This window comes from Danio rerio, chromosome 5 (assembly GCF_049306965.1).
Source record: "Danio rerio strain Tuebingen ecotype United States chromosome 5, GRCz12tu, whole genome shotgun sequence".
Taxonomy (NCBI): domain Eukaryota; kingdom Metazoa; phylum Chordata; class Actinopteri; order Cypriniformes; family Danionidae; genus Danio; species Danio rerio.
The window spans coordinates 26,614,706-26,635,437 of NC_133180.1; the positions used below are offsets into that span (position 1 = coordinate 26,614,706).

The 20,732-nt window shown below is 35.4% G+C and overlaps 1 protein-coding gene across 27 annotated transcripts in view; it reads left to right on the plus strand.

Annotated features, from left to right (window-relative positions):
• The window catches only part of trpm3 (transient receptor potential cation channel, subfamily M, member 3), a 226,463-nt gene that overhangs the window by 176,085 nt on the left and 29,646 nt on the right, over positions 1 to 20,732 (plus strand). For 17 of the 27 annotated variants that reach the window (XM_073952174.1, XM_073952175.1, XM_021476468.3 and 14 more), the window contains 6 exons: positions 4,983 to 5,055; positions 12,316 to 12,416; positions 12,681 to 12,815; positions 14,938 to 14,988; positions 16,522 to 16,662; positions 19,369 to 19,398. In XM_073952174.1, the coding sequence (XP_073808275.1) occupies positions 4,983 to 5,055; positions 12,316 to 12,416; positions 12,681 to 12,815; positions 14,938 to 14,988; positions 16,522 to 16,662; positions 19,369 to 19,398 (531 nt within the window). Of the gene's footprint in view, positions 1 to 4,982; positions 5,056 to 12,315; positions 12,417 to 12,680; positions 12,816 to 14,937; positions 14,989 to 16,301; positions 16,338 to 16,521; positions 16,663 to 19,368; positions 19,399 to 20,732 lie in introns of all 27 variants that reach the window. The other 10 variants (XM_068221439.2, XM_021476467.3, XM_009301557.5 and 7 more) reach the window with 1 other exon arrangement.

Below are 20,732 nucleotides of genomic sequence, written 5' to 3' on the forward strand. Positions count from 1 at the left end.
CCCAAATTCTCTGCAGAAATAGCAAAAAATTTCAGCAGATTGCGTCTGCCCCTACATATTAGTGACTGACAAATCATAGGAGGGCCATTTTAACATTCAAGCAAAAGAAAAAAAAGAGGAAACCTGGTGTAATTAATGCACTTACACATTCTTCCCTAGAGTATCAAAGCTCCTTCTTTTTGTAATTATTGAAGGGGTACTTTAAATTGCTATGAAAACACTTCAATTTATTAATAGGCATAATATAGCACAATTTTAAAAAAACACCACTGTACATTGTTTACATCTGTTTCATTACTCAAATCAGTTTTACATATTGTTTACTTTCATGGATATTTATATACTTACATTTTATAATCATACTTCAGTCACTTCTGTGTATATATGTGTATTTATGTGTATGATGTGTATGTTGTGTGTATGACTTTACTGTGGACAGCAAAGTAAGAATCTCATTGTACAGGGAAACATGTTTCCTTTTGTGCACATGACAATAAACAGTTGAATTGAATTGAATAATAATTATTATTATTATGTCCTAATCAATTGTTGCTTAACCAAAGGTTTAACAGGTAGTGTAACACAACAGAAAAGAGTTTAGGTAACTTTGTTGACTTTACTGGCAATTGTTCTTCCCAATATCATTCTTTTTTGTATAAAAGTATGCATATATTCACATTTTCTTTAACGTTAAATTTAGCCAGCTGTAAAATTGTACTAATGCACATTTATTATACAAATTTTAATATGCATATGAGGAAAATCTATTAAAAGAGGCCATTAGAATAAAATATTAGCAAAATGATTGTATTTACAGTATCAGCATGATGTGTAGCCATGAAGAAGTGTTTGTACAACACAATACAGGCGGTATAAAACTGATTATAATCAAACAACCCTTAAATATTTACAAAAATAGAGCTTTAGTAAAAATAGAGCACTTACAAACATATATTCCAACCTTTAAACCAGCCCCAGAAATAATCTGCATGTGCGTTACACTCAACCGCACGCTGAGAGAAACTGATAGTAACCTGAATATATAGTGCAGTACTTTAAATGTCCAGTAGGTGGGATGGGGGTTCAAAACCACAAGTGGCTAAATGCGACTGCGCAACAATGACAGTGATTCAAAAATATACGTTTTGTTGGCCCTAATCTCGTTATAGTTTTGAATCCAGTTACAAGAAGGGGGGGGGGGTGGAGGGCGCAAATGGCCCATGGGCCAACAGTTTGAGACCCCTGCTCTATAGTATCTGACATGTTCTGTCCCCCACAAGATGCTGCTCATTTGCTTTCATTTGGTGCCCTTTAGCTCACCTACTCTCAATGGCAGAGCTGATAAAACAAAAAATAGGTACAGTGTGCAATAAAGATGACCAATGCAATGGAACAGTTGTGCCTGTATATGTGTGTTTTTAAAGGTGCCCTTAATGATTTTCAAAATGCTAGAATAAATGCGATGAGGCAAAACTCAGAGTCGTTTTGGCACTCGGATAGAAGAGGTTGCTTTGATGCATGTGAGGGCAAATTACAGCCTATTTAAATGATCTGTGCGATGTCTGCAGATATTACCTGCTGTTATAGTTGTACAGAATAACCTGTGTTAAAAGATTCACATTTAAATGGCTGCTCAAGTTGTTAAACGTCCTCTGAGGCTCATGGAGATTATTTAAATATCCATTATTAACCTATTCTATTCAGCTGCTACAGGCTCATAGATGACAGTCGTGTCTCGGTGGTCTGCCTTGTGCTGCTCAATATGGATATGAAATTTTGAAAAGAACTAACATTGTCTGAATTGAATTTAAAAGGACAGTTTATCTGAAAATGTGAATTCTGATGTATGTGAAGATTTGGTCACACTCATGTACAATTAATACAAAGCTTGGGCTGAACAATTCTATATTATTATGTTAATCATAATCTCAATAATAGTTTATGCAATGTATGTATTGCAGACGTGTGATAAATTGCACTTTATTTATCCATTGGGTGTTTATCTAATTTTGACCAATCAGATGGAAACTTACTATCTTCATTCCCACCTCCCCAGTAGTTGCTGTTCTGCTATTAGCTGGAGATGTTCAAAGGTGAACCCAGAGCTGTAAAATAAGTGGATTCAGACACGCTCCTAATGCTTTTGCGCCATGCACTTTAGACTTTGCGCATAGATCGTTAAAATAGAGCCCTTAATGTTTGACCCTTTAAGACAGCTTTTTAGTCTGAATTATAATTATTTAGATCTGAAAAATATCTGTTTGTTTTTCTAGGGAAATATTACATTGTAAGAAATATCACTATCGCAATACTCAACAAAGTATTGCATATCACATATTTTCCCAATATGATGCTGCCCTATTCCAAATATGAATTTCTGTTTTGGATCATACTGATTATCATTTCACAGACAACAATTCTATTCTTAAAAATATTAGATCTTTTTTTTCTACAAAGGAAAGATGGCACTTTGGATGAACTATTACTTTAAAGTTGATTTGTTTAAGTTGACACATATATGCTATTTTGTGTGGGAACAGCTTGTAAATTTCTTTACTAAAAAAAATCAAAACCTTCCCTGACTTCCTTCAGCAGAATGTAAACCTGTAGACCAGTGTTGGGGGTATTACATTACAAGAATGCGACATGCATAATAATACTGCTTTTCTAAGTAACGAGTAAACGCACTACTTTAATACACATTAAAATATTAGGTCATAATATTTGAGTTACTGGTAACTCAAGTTACTTTTTAGATTAATTAATACCCTTTTAAAAAATAGTTTGCTGAATTAAAATTAGTGTAAACACGTGGAATCTCACTTGATGAGAAATTGAGCTCCCTGCCAGAACTGACAAAAACCAAGATGCCAGAGCTTTACAATTCTGTGATGTGAGTATTGCCATTAATTTGTACACATGGAAGAAAAGGGAGGTCTCAAATGAAAGTGATTTTACTGAACAAATAAGACAATAATGTAGCAAACACATTGCTTTCAACTTTCATTAATCTGTAAATGCGGCATGTATAGCGCCAGGAAGTTTTAAGAAGATAACATTAATCAAAATGTTTTTTTTTTGTTTTTTTAAGGTAAATAAAAGTGTAGGTTAAACAATTGTGTGGTTAATTGCAGAGCTCCTCTATTAAAAAAAGAAGAAAGTTCTGAAAGAGATCAAGGGCTCTATTTTGACGATCCATGTGCAAAAAAGTGCACGGCGCAAACTCATTCGGGCATGTCAGAATCCACTTTTGCCAATATAATGGCGGAAAAAGCCACTTTGCGCCGTGGCGCATGATCTAAAAGGGTTAAGCTTATTTTCTTAATGAGTCATAGGTGTGTTTTGAGAATAAACCAATCAGAGTCTCATCTCCCATTCCCTTTAAGAGTCAGTTGCGTCGTGCCATAACGCATTTGCTATTTACGTAACGACTTTGTAAGTGGAAAAACTTACACTTGCAAGTATAAGTTAGCAAGAAAGACTGAAGCAAGTAAGAGTGTTTCACTAGCAAGAAAACAGTTAAACTGTATGTATGATAGGGCGCCAAGCCTCAGACAGGCATGAAAACGTAACTCAAAAGTAACAAAACATTACTTTCCATAAAAAGTAACTGAGTAACGCAACTAGTTACTGTTTTGAGAAGTAACTCAATATTGTAATGCATTATTTTAATTTCTATTTTAGAAACCTGTGGCATTTTTATAATTACACAAATTACATCTTCTCTTTTATTACACACTTATAATGATTATGATAATGTAGAGAAATTTTGAACTGAAATGTCAATATGTCATGCAAATAAATGGGACTTATTCAAATTAGTCTCACAGACAGAGCCGGGTTTCCCAATAATAATGGATTTTGTTGCTTAAGAGCGATCTGTACATGCAAGGTTAGAATGCTTGCTGCAATTCCACATGCATTTCCTCAAAATCCAAGTAACATGATTATGCGAGAACTCATTTTTTGTGCTATACTTAGCAGTCACTGTTCATTTTAACTGTTCATTTCAAGTTCTGTAATGCTGTATAACCTTGAGTCAGACCCTAATTGTTCAATCCAATAACTACACTTGTACATTTCCGTTGCATTTTACTTAACAGTAAAATAAAATCACAATATTTGTAATCACCTAAGACAAATGGTAAAGGGTGAATTGATGAATAATAGGAACATGAAGCCTACTACAGTATGAGAGGTCAATATCTTTCATGCCTCAGACACGCACATACAGTCTGGTCACCTCCACGTTCACAGGGTCATCCATTACTGTCGCTTCGGTAATTGACCATCGCCATACTCTTTGTAGAGGAGATGAAGTGCTTGTTCGATACGATTACATTCCATTTACTCTCCAATTTCAGCAGCTGAAAGATTTCATAGTGCACACACAATCTCACCACCTAAGATGTAAGCATCCAAACCATTACTTTATGCATCGTTCTGAACCACAAGACATTTTGAAAGATTATATGTCCGTTATTTAAGCTCGCCAAAGTGCTCCAATTCTTATTCCGCTGCCACCACCTCTGAAGCGCGCACACACCCTCAATGTGCCATCATTTCATGGTTGCTTGAGGGGGTGAAAATGAAAACACCATTGACATTAGGCTGAACCAATCCTCCCACTTCCACAGATAAGTTCATTAGTCCACACCAGACACAAATGGAAAATGGCTCCTGAAAGAAAGCTGGATTGTGGAAATGACAGCGTTAGATTAATGGCCTGTTTGTTACTGTATATATGTTCTGGAATTCTGAACACACGACCTGCATATGGATCTGCAAGGTGCCCTTCATGTGTGAGGTTGCAATGATTACAAAGCTGCAATTGGGTTTTTTTTTTAAATCCCTTTAGCAATAACCATTTCTCTGTGTTATTGATAGAAACCAGATATGAATGTGACTGGATTTGCCTTTATCATGCTATCATACACAAACAGTTGTGATCCCATCAATAATCCGGTTTCTCCCTTCCTCAGATCACAGTGTTTCGGATGGGATCAGAGGGACACCAGGACATCGATCTAGCCATTCTAACAGCTCTTCTGAAAGGTAATATTTGTACATTTATGGATACTCAAATGGAGCTTCCAAAACTCGTTGGTTTACAGAAGACCTACTGCATTCATTTTCACGTGTTTAGAAAATGTTCCTGTGAAGGACAGCTCAAAGAAGGTCACGGATCATTTATCATATCCTTTTTTGGGGTCAAAGCAAAAGCATGCTATTTTCCTACATCTCATTAAATGCAAATGAGCTGCTTGCTTTCTGCCCTCTTTCAAAAAGAGGGTGTTGCCTTTAGTCTTCATGACTTTATTAGTCCAGCAACAAGAAAAATAATGTGCCAGTCAGTTTAATCTCTTGTTTGAGTATAGGGCCGGGCGATAAAATTGGTATTGACTAAACAAACACCATTGTCAATATTGATAAGAAAAGATTCTGTATATAGTTTAAGTATGAAGCCCAATAGTTTTATTAAAATGTGACTGCTGAGCACACACCTTGTTAAGTGGAGCTGTGGCATTTGGGGGAAATAACTAATTGCGATTTTTCAGACAGATATTGCGATTGCGATTTGACTTTGTAGTCGAGCTAAAGCTCAATAATCTGTAAGTCGTGGCAACATTTCTGCTACAGCTCCAAAAAAATGACCTGTTTTGGTTTTGGGTTTGTGACCCAAAATATTCCCGCATTACCGATCTCCTGTTTTTCTTTGATATTAATTTGTCTATTAATGCTTCCGAAGCAGCAGACGCCACTATCATAATTGTTCGAGCTTTATTGTTTGTTTGTTTTTTGTTTTCTTTTTATTGTGGACATTCCGCATAGTTTGGTTGCCAAATCCGATTGGGCAGAACAAAAGTGTGCTGAATTGGCTGTTTAGACACACATTTGCTTTATGCGGAGAAAATTACATAATGCATGTATGTTTCATATCACAGCTAATCGCAACTTTTCAAATTGCGATTCCGATTTGATTTTGATTAATAACACAGCTCTACTTGGAAGCAATGCCAATAAGCTTAGGGTGTAAATTTGTCATTTCCAATGGAGGCGCGCGACTTGCTCACGATGCGCTTATAGGAATATAAGGAATCCCCTCGCACACGCTTGTCACTTCAGGTCAGAATAACAACACTTGCGAATTTAAAAATTTTAAATTTAAAAAATGTGTAAGGATGTCACCACACTGAACAAAAATTATTCAAAGATGATTCCTTGGAATTGCTCATTTTTTTTAGGTTAAGTGGTTGTAAACTATTTATTTGGGCTGAATTTAAACAAATTAAGTTGAACATTATTAAATTTAATTTGTGTGTTTTAATTCAACACAAATAAATTGTTTGCAACAGCACTTATGTTTATTTTATTATTTTGTTTAAATATTTTTGTTTTTGACTATTAAAACTATTTGCCTTAGTAATGTTGGTAAATTAAAATAAAGTGATTAAATAAAAAAAAATCCTAATATTCTTAAATGTATGGTTAAAAAATATTCAATAAATATCGATATCGAATGATATGAAACATGATATCTGGATCATTTTTTTGCAAAATCACCCAGCCCTATTTGAGTATTAAATTTAGTTCCCTTTCACCTCAACTGTCAAATTTCAATTTATTTGAGTTTATTTATCAGAATAAACCCCATCATCTCATTTTAAAGAGGTCCCACAATGTATTGCAATCACACAACAATGACAAATTACAAACACAAGTTACATAACATCCATAAAACAACAACAAAATTACGTAACATCCATGAAAAAAAAACAACAAAACACAAACTCTAACCAAAGCATCACAAGGTTATCAGACAAAAAAACATAATACAAAACACACAGATCAGTGAATCAAATCACAACCACAAATATAAGCATGATGTTGGCGAAGAACATCATGCTTAAGTTGGCGAAGAAATGTGATGTATGTATTTGTTTGCTAAATTAGTGAAACAAATGTAGATAGTAGTACTGAATAAAACTATATGTATATAGTAGTGCTTGTTATTAAAAAATATTTTGCCTTTTAATCGTTAAAACATAACATAACCTTTTCCTCCCCCCTCAAAATGAGTTTTCTTCACTTCTAGTCACATGGTCTGCCTTTAGGGCAGGACTATCTGTCGTATTTTGTTTCTGCTGTCTGTTGGCAGGAGGCAGTGATTCAAACAAATATAATATGATTCTGTCTGAAAAAAATTACCTCATAGTTTTCATCATCATCAGGCATCTGAAAACATTTTGCACCAGAAGGTGCCGACAATCATTCCAGTGGACCGTAATCCAACAGAGTGAACCGGCATTTAAATCATCCTCCATTGTTCGCATCACCCATATGCCAACAATCCAACTGGATCCCACAGGACGAAATCATGCACATCACAATATATTTCATGTACATCATGATAGCAGAAAAAACATTCTTAACTTCCTTTTCAGGCCAACTTTAAATAGTGATTGGTTGTTTTAAAAGAAAAGATGGATGTTTTCTCAAAAAGCTTTTTGTACATTTGAAAGTAATTTGAGACATTGCTCACTGCAGAGCCACTTGAGCTCCAGCGAGGGGGAGCTTGAACTCCAACTCCTCCTACCACCCACCCCACCCCTAACCCCAACCCTAACCCCAACCCTAACCCCCAGTGGCATCACTTGTAGAAGTCCAAGGAGGGAGGAGCTGCAGCTTAGCTGGAGCTCAGCTCTGCCCAAGTGGCTCTGCAGTGAGCACCACTTGAGTAATTTTCTCATTCTGCATTTTGTCATTCAAAACACTCACAAAAAGAGTGAAGGGTCATACATCACCCATATGTCGATTCCATCCCAGAGCAGAGATCTGAATTTTTTCTGATCATAGCTTAACATCCATTTTACCACCCACCAATGCTTTTGTGGCCACATTTGTTAGTTTAACAGGACATTTGATGCTGAGAGGAGTGTGTAAAGTGCAAGCTCTACTGGTTATGCTTTTTAAGACTCACTTTTAAGTCCATATCAAAAGATGGGATTCCAGTGAAGCCTTTCCTCCAAGAGCTCCATGTGTTGCTCTTAAAGCCAGCAGTATGGCTTTTGCATTATTCATAGCACTGTGCATATAAGGAATGATTTACTCATGCGGTTCCCAGCTCTCTCCTTTTCCCTTAATGAACATGTAAGGGATGTATCAGTTGGTAAATAGTCAAAAAACTGATCGAATGCTGTCCCACCTACATTTAATGCCATAAAAGTCAGTTTTGCAAGTGACAGCATCTGTATACTTAAAGAGAGCCAACAATGACCCATATCACATGTGTTTATCTTGTCCAATATTACATTTTGTTTCTATTTGGGTAAAAAATGAAAAGAAAATAAGTTATGTAATACTGATTTATTTTTGTATGTAATACATGGAATATGTGCTGTTTAACTCTATTCTTTTTTACAATGATTTACAGAACACATCCACTAAAATCAAGGTATCCGCGGGGTATTAAATTTTTTTTTAAGTGTCTTCAATTGAAAAAAAAAACATTTTAGGAATTTTAGGTCTAAAATCATTTTAAACGTGTCTTAATTTTCCTTTGTTTATGTAAAGCTACATTGATCCAACACACATCCAATCACCAACAAATACATCTGAATAAAATAAACCGAATAAAGAGTCTATTGTGCATACATTTAGTTTTAAAGAGTTTTTTAATCTTGTTAATTATGTTTAATAGTTATGTTGCAAAAATATATGTAGACATAACTAAGGTCTGCTTGTTTTGACACATTATTTAAAATATAAAGCTAAAAAACAACTACATAGAATTATAGCAAAATCATATTAGATAGGGCAAGTACATTTTTTCCTTATGGGCCATTAAAAGATCTTTAGCATTTAACCCTGTAAGTCTGAAATGTCACTTTTCGTGTTCTTAAAAAGGTCTTAAAGTCTTAAATTTGACTTTGCGAAACCAGCAAAAACCCTGTTAAACATAATTCTGTATGATAATATTTATTAAATCACAGTATCTTGAATTTAAAATAATATTGTCAGGCACATTTAGAACAAGAATCATTTGATAGCATATTAAATGACCCAATTGAATCAAATTAATTGTACTTTGTAAATCTTTACACTTTTCCAATGTTCTTTACACCTCTTTGTCAACTGTAGGTTTTAAATATTTTTATGTATAAAAAATGTGTATTGTTACTTATTCTTTTAAATGTTGTATTAAGTTCAAGTCAGTTAGAAAAAAAATGTTTTTTTGCTGCAATTTTGCATAGTTTCTTTTCTTATTTAAAGCAGACACAGTGCTTGCATTTAAAGTGCTTTATATATATATATATATATATATATATATATATATATATATATATATATATATATATATATATATATATATATATATATATATATTTCATGCTTCTATATATATATATATATATATATATATATAGGTTCATTGCTGCAATTGGGTGCTGACATCAAAATGAGATGTCTTGTCTATGACCCATATATTTTTTCTGCATACTTACAACATCACTGATGGCCATATTTAAATCCCTGATTCTATTTTAAAATGCATGCTTCTTGCTATCTGTTTAATGTCTTCATAGCAAGCTCAGCGAATTGTTTGATTGCTGATTTACAAAGTGTATGCTAATTTTTCAAAACATGCAGTTTATATTAGATCATGATTTTATCAGTAGTTAGTTATTATTCATATAAAAACAGCTGACTTTCAAGGAGACCTCTGTTTTTTCTTCAGATCTGTCAAAATGGCATGTGCACACCATTTATAATTGAACACTGAATATCGGACAAATACAGAAAGTGTCAAGTTGTATTATAATGCAGTGTGAAATTAAAGCGAGAACATAAAGCTGACCTCTGCTGTAAGTTCAAAGCAGCAGAAAACAGCAAAGCTCATCCTCAGAGATTTAATTATACATAATTATAAGGCCAATCTCTGCTGATACAGCACCTTCCCTGTGTTGCTGAGGACTTTTTTTTTATAGCATTAATGTGTATCTTGATAAAGCTGAAAATAAAAAGCAAAATTGTCCCAAATGAACATTTTAAGCATTACAGAGCTCCACATCTTCATTTTAGGTTTAACAGCACATAAATGGAGTCAAGCGGGATATTCTCTAGCACTTGACTGAGATTATGCAAATATGGTTTAATGCATGGCAACACCTAGACAAGTCATGGAGGTGTCTATTTAATAGACCGTGTCTGGAAGGATTACCCTCATAAAAGTAAATGTACACCCACCAGGCCAGAGTAAGTAAAGACAAATGTCCTGCTGCTCAGGGGGAAGGTTTATTAGCTTGAAGCAGGAGCGGAGCAAAGTGCCAGAGACCCTGGGGAGTGCTTTCCTCTCTGATTTATCTCTGGAATCAGCTTTTTAAACAGGCATAACGTTATGCATTGTAATGTGTGAGAGCTGGGAATTCCTCAGGTCTTTACTCTCTGTGCCAATTAATGAGAGTTGATGGTGTTTAAACAGGCAGAAGATTTGACAGAAATCGGCCTGTAAATCTGGTCATATTTAACAGGTATATAATAGATGGACATGTAAAAATTTGCTGCACCATTCCCTGTTAGTGACAAAATAAACACCAAAATGACAGTGGTGAAAAACAGGAGTCACAAAAGCATCTGATCGAGATGTGGTTTACCTGTTCTACCATGTGTCCTTATTATGTATTTTATATATCCCTAATATACATTATACATTGTACATTATTATTATGCTTATGGATGCTAAATACTCTTTAAATACTTCTAGTATTATCCTGATTGTCAGTTCTTTTTATACATATTTGCTATTTCCATTTCTGACCTTTTGCACTCTTAATAAAAAAGAAAGCATCTGATCGATGTGCATATTGACACTAGTACTTCACTTCAGCACAGCAGTCACGTCAGGTCACCTTTATTTCTATAGCACTTTCCACAATAGATTGCTTGAAAGCACTAAAGAAGCTTTCTAGTATTAATCATTAAAAGCAGTGTCAGTGTGGCTTTTACTCAGAATTACAACATGACTGATGGCTATAAAGCAGCTCTCTATTGTGGAGCTAGTTGATGTTAAATCATTTTTATTAGAGAATGCAAATCAGCCAAAAATATAATTACATTAAAGTGAGGGTTTGGATATGTATATGTATGTGTCACGATCACCAGCCGTCCAGGCTTGCAGATTGCTGGTATCCATTCACTTTCACTCAGTGTACTATCCTCTCACCATACGAACTATATTACCCGTCATGCACTTCACACACACACACCTGCTCCGGTTCTCATTTGAGTACACACACACACAGCTGGGAGCTGCTCAAAGGCTGATTACATGGACCAATTATACAGCACACTCACACAAGACTCAGCAAAGTCTGTGTGTGAATGTAATCAAAGGCTAACCGGAACAGGTGTGAGTGAGGTGCATGACAGGATTTGTAGTCTATATGATGACAGGATTGTGGTCCGGATGATAATAAATGTTCTTTAGCGATCTATAAGGGTTAGATCACTGGTGATCATAACAGAGTGCGAGTGTCCTGTGGTCCATAGCTTCAAGTGGTGGGTGTAATCAAAGGAGAACCGGAACATGTGTGTGTGAAGTGCATGACTAGATATTTAGTTCGTATGGTGACAGGATAGTAATCCAGGTCAAAGTGAATGTATATTAGCAATCTGCAAGCCTGGATCGCTGGTGATCATGACGGTATGTATATATAAGAGTTATTATGTTTAACTAAAAATAGTAGTATGGCTTAATACTACTAATACTAATATTTAGTATTGCTTAATCCCTTATTTTGTTCCATATGACCAGGGCCAGACCGAATCTGCTGGCATATTTTTCTATTTCTGTGCAGAATTTTGTAAAAACTAATTTGCAGATTTAAGTGAAATGACTTTAGGAGTACAGTAACAAAAAAATTAAAACATAAAAATAAATAAAGTAAAATTTAACATTTAAAATAAATAAATAAATAAATATCATTTAAGGTTCCAAAGCAAATCCAATTAGATCCACATGTTGGTAAACAAAGCAATTCTCTCATATAATGTAATATTAATTTTCAAAGGGTATTGTAAATAAATCATATAAACATTGATCTTTTCAAAAGCTAAAGCGATTATTACCTTGTTTTATTTGTTAGTAGTAATATACATATCAATGTTTTAACTAATTGCACATTGCTGAATGTCAGTCAAAGCTTACTGATTAGCTAGTTCAAATAAAATCAACAATTAACCCATTATCAAAATAATTAGTTGCACTAAATTGAACCAACTCCTAATTATGTGCCCTTTTCCTCATGTGTCCAGGAGCGAATGCATCAGCTCCAGATCAGCTAAGTCTGGCTTTGGCCTGGAACAGAGTTGACATCGCCCGGAGCCAGATCTTCATTTACGGACAGCAGTGGCCTGTAGGCAATATCCACTCACACAAACTCAGTGCCTTGAAGTGACTGTAATTCATTTAGATATAGAACTAAGATAGTGTATTGATCACAGAGGGGACAAGAGTCGCTTCTGTGTACCTCTGATCTAATTAAACCACAGTGGATACTAATGATAGCAAGCTGCATTAAAATTCATGAAACGGATTCACTGATGTGCGCCTGTGTGTGTTTTATTGTGCACCGGTACTGTGTGTTCTGCACCTGAGCACTGTATTGTTATGTGGTCAGGTGGGCTCTCTGGAGCAGTCTATGCTGGACGCGCTGGTGCTGGACCGAGTGGACTTTGTAAAGCTGTTGATTGAGAACGGAGTGAGCATGCACCGTTTCCTGACACTCTCCAGACTTGAAGAGCTTTATAATACGGTAATATATCCACATCGGGTTTCAATATGAGTAGTTTTGAAAACTGTTTTATTTTTTTTTAATTGGGACTTTTGGATTCCACTGTACTTTACTTTTCATGAATGCTTGCCAATACTTACAGTTTAAAAAACAGACCTTAAATGAAAGAGAAGAGATTCAGTTATAAATGCTAAAAAAGTGAATCCTGCCTTTCACAAATATATTAAAGAGGTTGTTCACAGAAAAAAAAAAAAAAGTTTTTGCTTTTATTTACTTTCCCTTAGGCCATCCAAGATCTAGGTCACTGTCTTCCATTCAGACTTTTCCTAGAATACTAAAGATTTTTGGAACACTTTGCTTAAAGGGGTGTTCATAAGACTGTCGTTAAACCTTTATAATCATAACATGTGACATGTCATAAATGTTATTGAGATTTTATGCTTTGAGCTTATAACAACTTCGGCTTAGTGCTCTATTTATCAGGGGTCGCCACAGTGGAATGAACTGCCAACTATTCTGGCATATGTTTTACACAGTGGATGCCCTTCCAGCTGCAACCAAGTACTGGGAACCACCCATACAGTCATTCACTCACACACACACACACACACACACACACACACACACACACACATACACTACGGCCAATTTAATTTATCCAATTCACTTATGCTGCATGTCTTTGGACTGTGGGGGAAACCGGAGCACCTGCCCATGCGAACATAGGGAGAACATGCTAACTCTATATAAAAATACCAATTGGCCCAGCCGGGACTCGAACCAGTGACCTTCGTGCTTTAAGGTGACAGTGCTAACCACTGAGCCACTGTGCTGCCATATATCTACTGTTATCAAGTGTAATTTGCTCAGTTACAGTATGTCATTTTAAATGCAAAGTTGACATTGGTTTTTTTCCTGACAATTTGACATAAACAAATACATCACAACCTGTTTTGTCTTTGCCATGACAGCTTGATATTACCAAGACAACAAAACCTGTCATAAATCTGTCATAAACATGATTGTCATAAAGCAATTATAAATGTGTCATGAATATTTATATAAGTCTTTCCAAGAATTTTTTTTACCTGAAACTATGATCCTCAGCGATTTATATAATGCAAACCAATGGTTACCGCCATGCAAAATCACTTCTTGACGCTAGATGGCGCTTCACAACTTTTAGCTTCTGACACCCGCTTGTAACACAGAAGAAGAAGACAACACTCATTGTTATGGATGGTTCAAGTAGCAGCTCCAGCTCTAGCGATGAAGAAATGATTATTGTTCACCAGTGCAATAAGCAGCTCCACGCTTATATTGCCTCCGCTTATATCTTCTTCAATGTGCGCTCTCATTGACAGTTTTGCGCTTGGGCGCCTCCAAGTGCTGTTTACTGTAAATTCAGCAGCTCTGTGCACGTGAACAAAAGTGTCAATCTGATTTCCATTTTTTTGAAAAATGACACTTTTACGCCAGCTGTTGTGCGCGTTGATTTGTAGGTCACATTGACGCCCTCTATTTAGTCAAAAGGCGTTGAACGTCGATGGAAAACTCGAGCAAAAAACATGTCAGTGTGTACGGGCCTCGAGAGAGCTTTTTTTGCCTTCCTCTTCCCAAATGCATTTTATTTTCTCTTTCTAAAAGCTACCTCTCATCTGACCTGTCTTTCTCTTAAATATATGATGTTTATGTATGGTCAGGGGGGTCCAATTTCGCTACATGTAAAAGTGTATGTGACAAATAACAGCTTCATCATAATCATTTACTGATAATGAAAGATTATTTTCAACTGAATGCATTTAAATATGACCCGACAAAAAGTTTGGTTCTGTGAGTGAAAACAAGGTTATTTTCTGATCTGTTTTCACATTTCTTTACTCGTTTTTGATTAAATGTATAGATACGTTGTACATTATTATGAAAAAATAATACAAAAAAGTAAGAAAATAGTTTCCTTGCTGTAAAAAATGCTTAAAGTAGAAAGTCTTCAATTAACTGGTTTTAAAAAAAAATATATGAAGAGTTTTTTCTTTTTACTCTTTTAAGTTACCAACTGGATATGTGCTCAGTTAAAGTATTCTAAGCTGTTAGAGGTAATTGGCTGCCAAAAGTCACATTTGTTTGTTTTTCTCTTAAACAGAGGCACGGACCATCCAACACCTTGTACCACCTTGTCAGAGATGTGAAAAAGGTAACAATTTACTGTGCATGAAGCCGAGTGTGTGTTTCTGTGTGCATGTGTGCGACTGGATGTCAGAGTGTGTGTGTTTTAGTGGTAGATTAGTGTTAGATTTCTGTTGCATACTTAGCAAAGATGTCTTACCTGCTTCTTAGCCCGAAGAAGAGATTTGGCCAATTAGTTGCTTATTTTGTTTCCGTCTGTGTCCTCCCTGCTTGTTTCAGTGGTTTTCAGACTATTACACAGTCAGAATAATGGGTTTGTTGCTTCTTAGCTTGCTGGTCTGTAGTGTTTCTTAATTATTAGCATTTTCTGAGACACAACAGGGCACATTGTTGCCTTCTTTTTTGCACTCTGCTGATTTTCATGTCTTTTTGTAGTGTTATGTGTGCATATGCTGCAATATTCTAGTGAAAAATAAAAAAAAAATCAATGCAGGTACACAGGGAGGTCTTCTTTTTGACTGAAAACAGTACTTTTTGTACTTTTACGTCTCCCTGAAGACAAATGTCATTGGATTTCGGCACCAAGGCTTAGTGTTTAAGTGTGTTGACACATAGCACTGAGGTGCTCACGGTGACCCGAGTTTGATTCCCGGCTCAAGGTCCTTTTCCAATACTGTTCACCTTTCTCTGCTCCCCATACTTTCTGTCTTGTACAATTAAGGTGAAAAAACCCTAAAAAATGACTGTAAAGTAATGTCTTTGTATGTAACATGATCGTTCTCCGGTGCTAAATGGCTTGCATAAATGAAAGGCAGCATCACCTGTGAATCTGATCATTCATTTGAAGCCTACTGTGGTATTTGCTGAGGTTGAAGTAATTAGCACAGCTTAGAAGATCCTTGGTGGCTCTGCGTTGATAATTACAGAACCAGAGCAGAGCCTGGTAATCACAGCCTGAATGTGGGATGTGATTTTGCTAAGAAGGATTTGGCCCGTATGTCTAACGAAAGAAGGACTTCATGTTGTAAAGTCGTACAATCAAAATTTCGACACCCTGATAAGAGGACTCTAATTGGAAGAGCTCACTAATGTCGGCCTAAACGTGAGGATCAGTCATATCATTAAATTAACAACTGAGGCATCGCTCTTTATCACTTTCCCTTAGCTCATTTCTTTTTTTCCGACCATTATTAGCCTCCATTCTTTCATTTTAACTTGCTCGGTCTCTCCCACGCTCTATTGTTTTTGTAGAGAGGCTCACTGTTTTCACGGTCAGTTCAATACGGCACCAAACCCTGATTCTAGACTTGCTTGGTCTCGGTGGGATGTCTGTCCCTTTAATATGATTCTGTCTCACTGACCTTGTGTGTTCTTTCCAAGCAAGAATATCCAGGGTTCAGTTGGATCTACCTCAAGGTGAATCAGACAATCTTCTTCAATTATCTTGATTCCTTCTAGCAGTGTGTCAGTGTGTCTGTGGAGTGAGAGCGTTTGGGCGTGTTTGTGGCTGAGCACGTGGGTCGTCTCTGACCTTACCTTTTATTATTTTCGTAGCCATAACTGTTGGAGTGGGTTCAGTGAGTAACCTTCTTGTCTTCAGGGTAACCTGCCCCCCGACTACCGCATTAGCCTGATTGACATCGGATTGGTTATTGAATACCTCATGGGTGGAGCTTATCGCTGCAATTACACCAGGAAGAGATTTCGGACCCTCTATCACAACCTCTTTGGACCCAAAAGAGTATGTTGATGAACCTTTTTTTATTTTATTTTTTTGAGGATTATTAGAAAGTTATGCCAAAAAAGATATGTTTGCAGGCTTGGTTTGATTAAAATTCACTCTTTTTTTTTCGCATAATATTTGCTATGTTGCTCATTCAGGTGTTCGAAACACATCTTCTTGCTGCAGATTTTAGATTATTATGATAGAAATGGCATCACACGTACACAAATACAATCTGAGTACATTCTGATCTGAGTATATTCTTTCATAACAGCATTTTTTGGGAAAAAAAGCCTTATTTTGTTTTGCACCTTCAGGTCAGGTGTTTAAATTAATGATAATTATTAATAATATTATTAAATTATTAAAAATAAACCAACACAGGTTCATTGTGAAAATATATATTTCTGGAGAGTGCAAATTATGTAGCCAGAGCTATGTATGGCTTCATTCGTCTTTAAAACAAACAATACAGGGCAGAAGGACGCCTGTATCTGTTTCTATTCACGCTACCAGCTGATCGCTTACCTCTGTGTGGCCGGCTTTTCCACTGTCACCAGTTTGTCTATTGGCTTATACATCAGAAGAATTGAGACACAGAGACGAGTTGACCGCGACAACAGGGTTCGAGTCCGGCAAAGAATGGTTTCAGAAGGCTGGTAAAACAAAAGGCAAAAAATAAAATAAACAAGTAAATAACAGAGTGAGAACGTGGTAAGATCTGAAAACGTGGTAAAAATCAGGCAGGCGCGAGAACTTTTCTTTTTCTGGATTGCTTTTGAAAACACTGTTGGTTGCGTTTAGAGAAGGGGGTGGGTCAATCTGTGATTTTGAAAACACTATTATCGGGTTTAGGAAAGGGAGTGGGTGGGGGGGCTCGGTCTATCAATCAGTGGACAGCGGCTTCTGGTGGATTTATGTGAGAACTGCAGGTGTGAATGGCACTCACAAGAGAAATTTGAGATTTGTAAAAGCATAGCCTGCTCCCTCTGGTGGATTCGCAAAAACAAATACTGCCAAAAACTTACCTCCTGGAATGTAATTTGTTCTCTCCAGAATTGTATACAGGGGTACATATCCATAATGAATCTGGGTTGACACAAACAAAGAGAAGCAAAACAAGTGTGAACTAAAACTTTCATTAAAATATAGTTATAATTTATGATGTTATAACATTAAAATAGTCACTAAAGCAGACTAAAAAACTGAAAAGCAGGTTTAAAATATATTTTTGCAATGTTGCAAATTTTATTGTAACACCGTAAGCCCTATTTTTTATTGTTATAATTATATTCATAGAATATTCTACCTGAATCGTACATTATCTGTCCCTGAAATAAAAACAGAAATACAAGGAATAAAAAGTATTTCATCCCAGAAATGTCTAAAATGGACTGAGTGTTGATTTCTGTGAGTTCTTCTGTAAAGGAATATGTCATTTATTTGGTTCTCAGATGTTTGTTCTTTATTAAAACACTGTACAGTACAAACCCTGTCATTGTCCTTGTCCTCAGCTTAATTGAACTTACAGCTTTAATAGTTCTGTTATGCTAAAACTGTTATTTAGAAAAACAAACCTCAGAAATAGCAAGTTTAAGTTGTTATCAGTCACATCAATTGATTAAAACATGAAATTATAAATTAATTTCACGATACAAATAAATGTACAATTGTCCCTGTGTTTCGGTCAGTCCTGTTATATTTGCATTAAATTTCATATAAAATGCATGCAATACACTTTTAAGGCTATGACTCGGAAGTGATCATTTGATGGAGAAAAAACTGACAGTGATTTGTTTTGTATGATTTTTTAAGGACGACAAGCTTAAGTCAGGCCCTGTCTCATTTTGTGAAAATGTACGTTTTTGTTAGAATGTCCCTCATGTTATATAAATGTTTGGTTAGAAGAAATAGTTGTAGTCAGATAATTGAATAAACAGCACTATAACATGTGTATACTTTTTTTTTTTAACACAAGATTGTTTGTTCGGTCTCCCATTAATGAATATATTTTTCTAAAGGAATTTTGTAATGTGTTTTCCTCATTTTTATTTTTTTTATCACCGCGACCTACCTGGAAAAAACATTCCCATCAGAGCTGCCACAGAGAGATGGCATGTGGATCTAACACAAATATACTCACTGCGGAACAAATTTCCATATAGCGCCGTTTCAGCTGTGCAAAGTAAACGGGAGTCAAGACAGATTCTCCAACCACTGACAGCTGGATGATATCTAATTTTCGCACACATTTTCACACCTCTGAAGGCTCATCTAAGTCACAAATCTCAACCCTCAGACGCAGAACTGATTTCACAGAGTGTGAGGTTTATAAAGAGGACATGAAACCTTTTTGCTCTATCATGAAGGTGTCAAAGAAGCTTTTTATGTGCAATAGTAGATTGCCAGTACATGATGTGTCAAGAGAGAGTGCGATTATAAATCTATGCATTCACATTAAAAATTGTGCGTACGTTTTACCTTAAATGCACATGCATCGCTCAACATATGCAGCGATATAGGCTTAAATTAGATCAGACATCTGTGGTGCCACCAGAGAGATGCTCTAAATTTATCATTACATAGCATGAGGAAACCTATTTACTCATTGAACAGGGCATATTTTTACATGTGCACCAGAAGGATGGTGTTAAATGCATGAATCAAATTTAATGTGTCTTGTTATTTTTGTTCTGTGTGTGTTTTTATTTTTGTGTTTTGTAGCCAAAAGCCCTGAAGCTGCTTGGAATGGAGGTGAGATTTTATTTCTTTTCCTTGTTTTTTTTTTTTTTTTTAATTTTTTAATAATGTATCCCACTGCTTTCTAATAAAATCCTCAGTTTCATTGAAATGCCTTTTCGAGCTCTTATTAGATTTAGAGGTTTGGATTCAAGCTTTACAATGAAAATGTTATTTGTTTTGTATGTGCGCCAAAATTCAGACATTATAATTACATACAAATGTCTAATGTTAACATTCTTTACATAATGTAATAAAATGTAATTTATATGAATAGATATTTCACGTTTTTCTAGGTTTCTATATGAACCATAAAGTGAAAGGATAAGTTATGTCAAATAAAATAAAACAACTGAACCAAAATTTAGATGTAATTAGAATGATTAAATAAAAAAAATTTAGTTAATACAAAACTAAAATTACAAAAATATACTGTTACAACCTTTTTAAGTATAGGGATGTGACCGCAACAGAAAATAAATGATTGGTGATGTGCAACAGCTCTCATCCACTCAACCAGAATGGCTAAAGACTTAAAACAAAGTTAAAATCAAGAAAAAAAGACGTATTTACATAAGTCAAATATCACAAACAAACAAAATAGGGTATTGATTCAGAAGGGGACACGGCCAAAATAACAAACAAGATTGAACTAACTCCTAAGAAAACCTCCTCATTATCTGAAAAGCAAACTAAATACATCAGCATAAACTAACTTCCTTTAATGACAAAAACAGGAGAAAAAAAGTCATTCAAAACAAAACGGCACACACCCTGCTACTTAATTCTCAAAAAAAAAACAACTACAACAAAAAAAATGATTAAACAACAAATTAGGCGATCTCACGTTTCTTATCAGGAAGATCATTAGTAGTAGAAGTTTTACTTCAACATCCTCAACACAAATTATCTACTTAAGTCAGATCTTTTAAGCTCAGAAAACAGGTCTGGATGTGGAGAAGAGCTCAGCGGCTGCACCATCTAGCCACCACCAACACTGGTTTGAGATTCAGCACAGGTTAAATACTTTCTTCTCTCCCAACAGCCAATCACTGGAAAGATCCAATGATTACTACCAGGTGGACGCAATTACCTGCATTTTTTTATTTTTTTATTTATTTAAAAATAAATTTAAACAACAGCAAATATACAATTTAAACATGACATCCAAATAATTCAAATGTAACTATTAACATAAAATAAAATAACAAAAAATGACAATCTAAAACAATAAAAATACAACTATAATATATAAACCTTAGCAATGACAATATAACTAAGGGATTTTTTACCCTACCCAATTGACAGCAAGTTTACTATTTAATTGCTTTCTTCAGCGATCTGGCGTT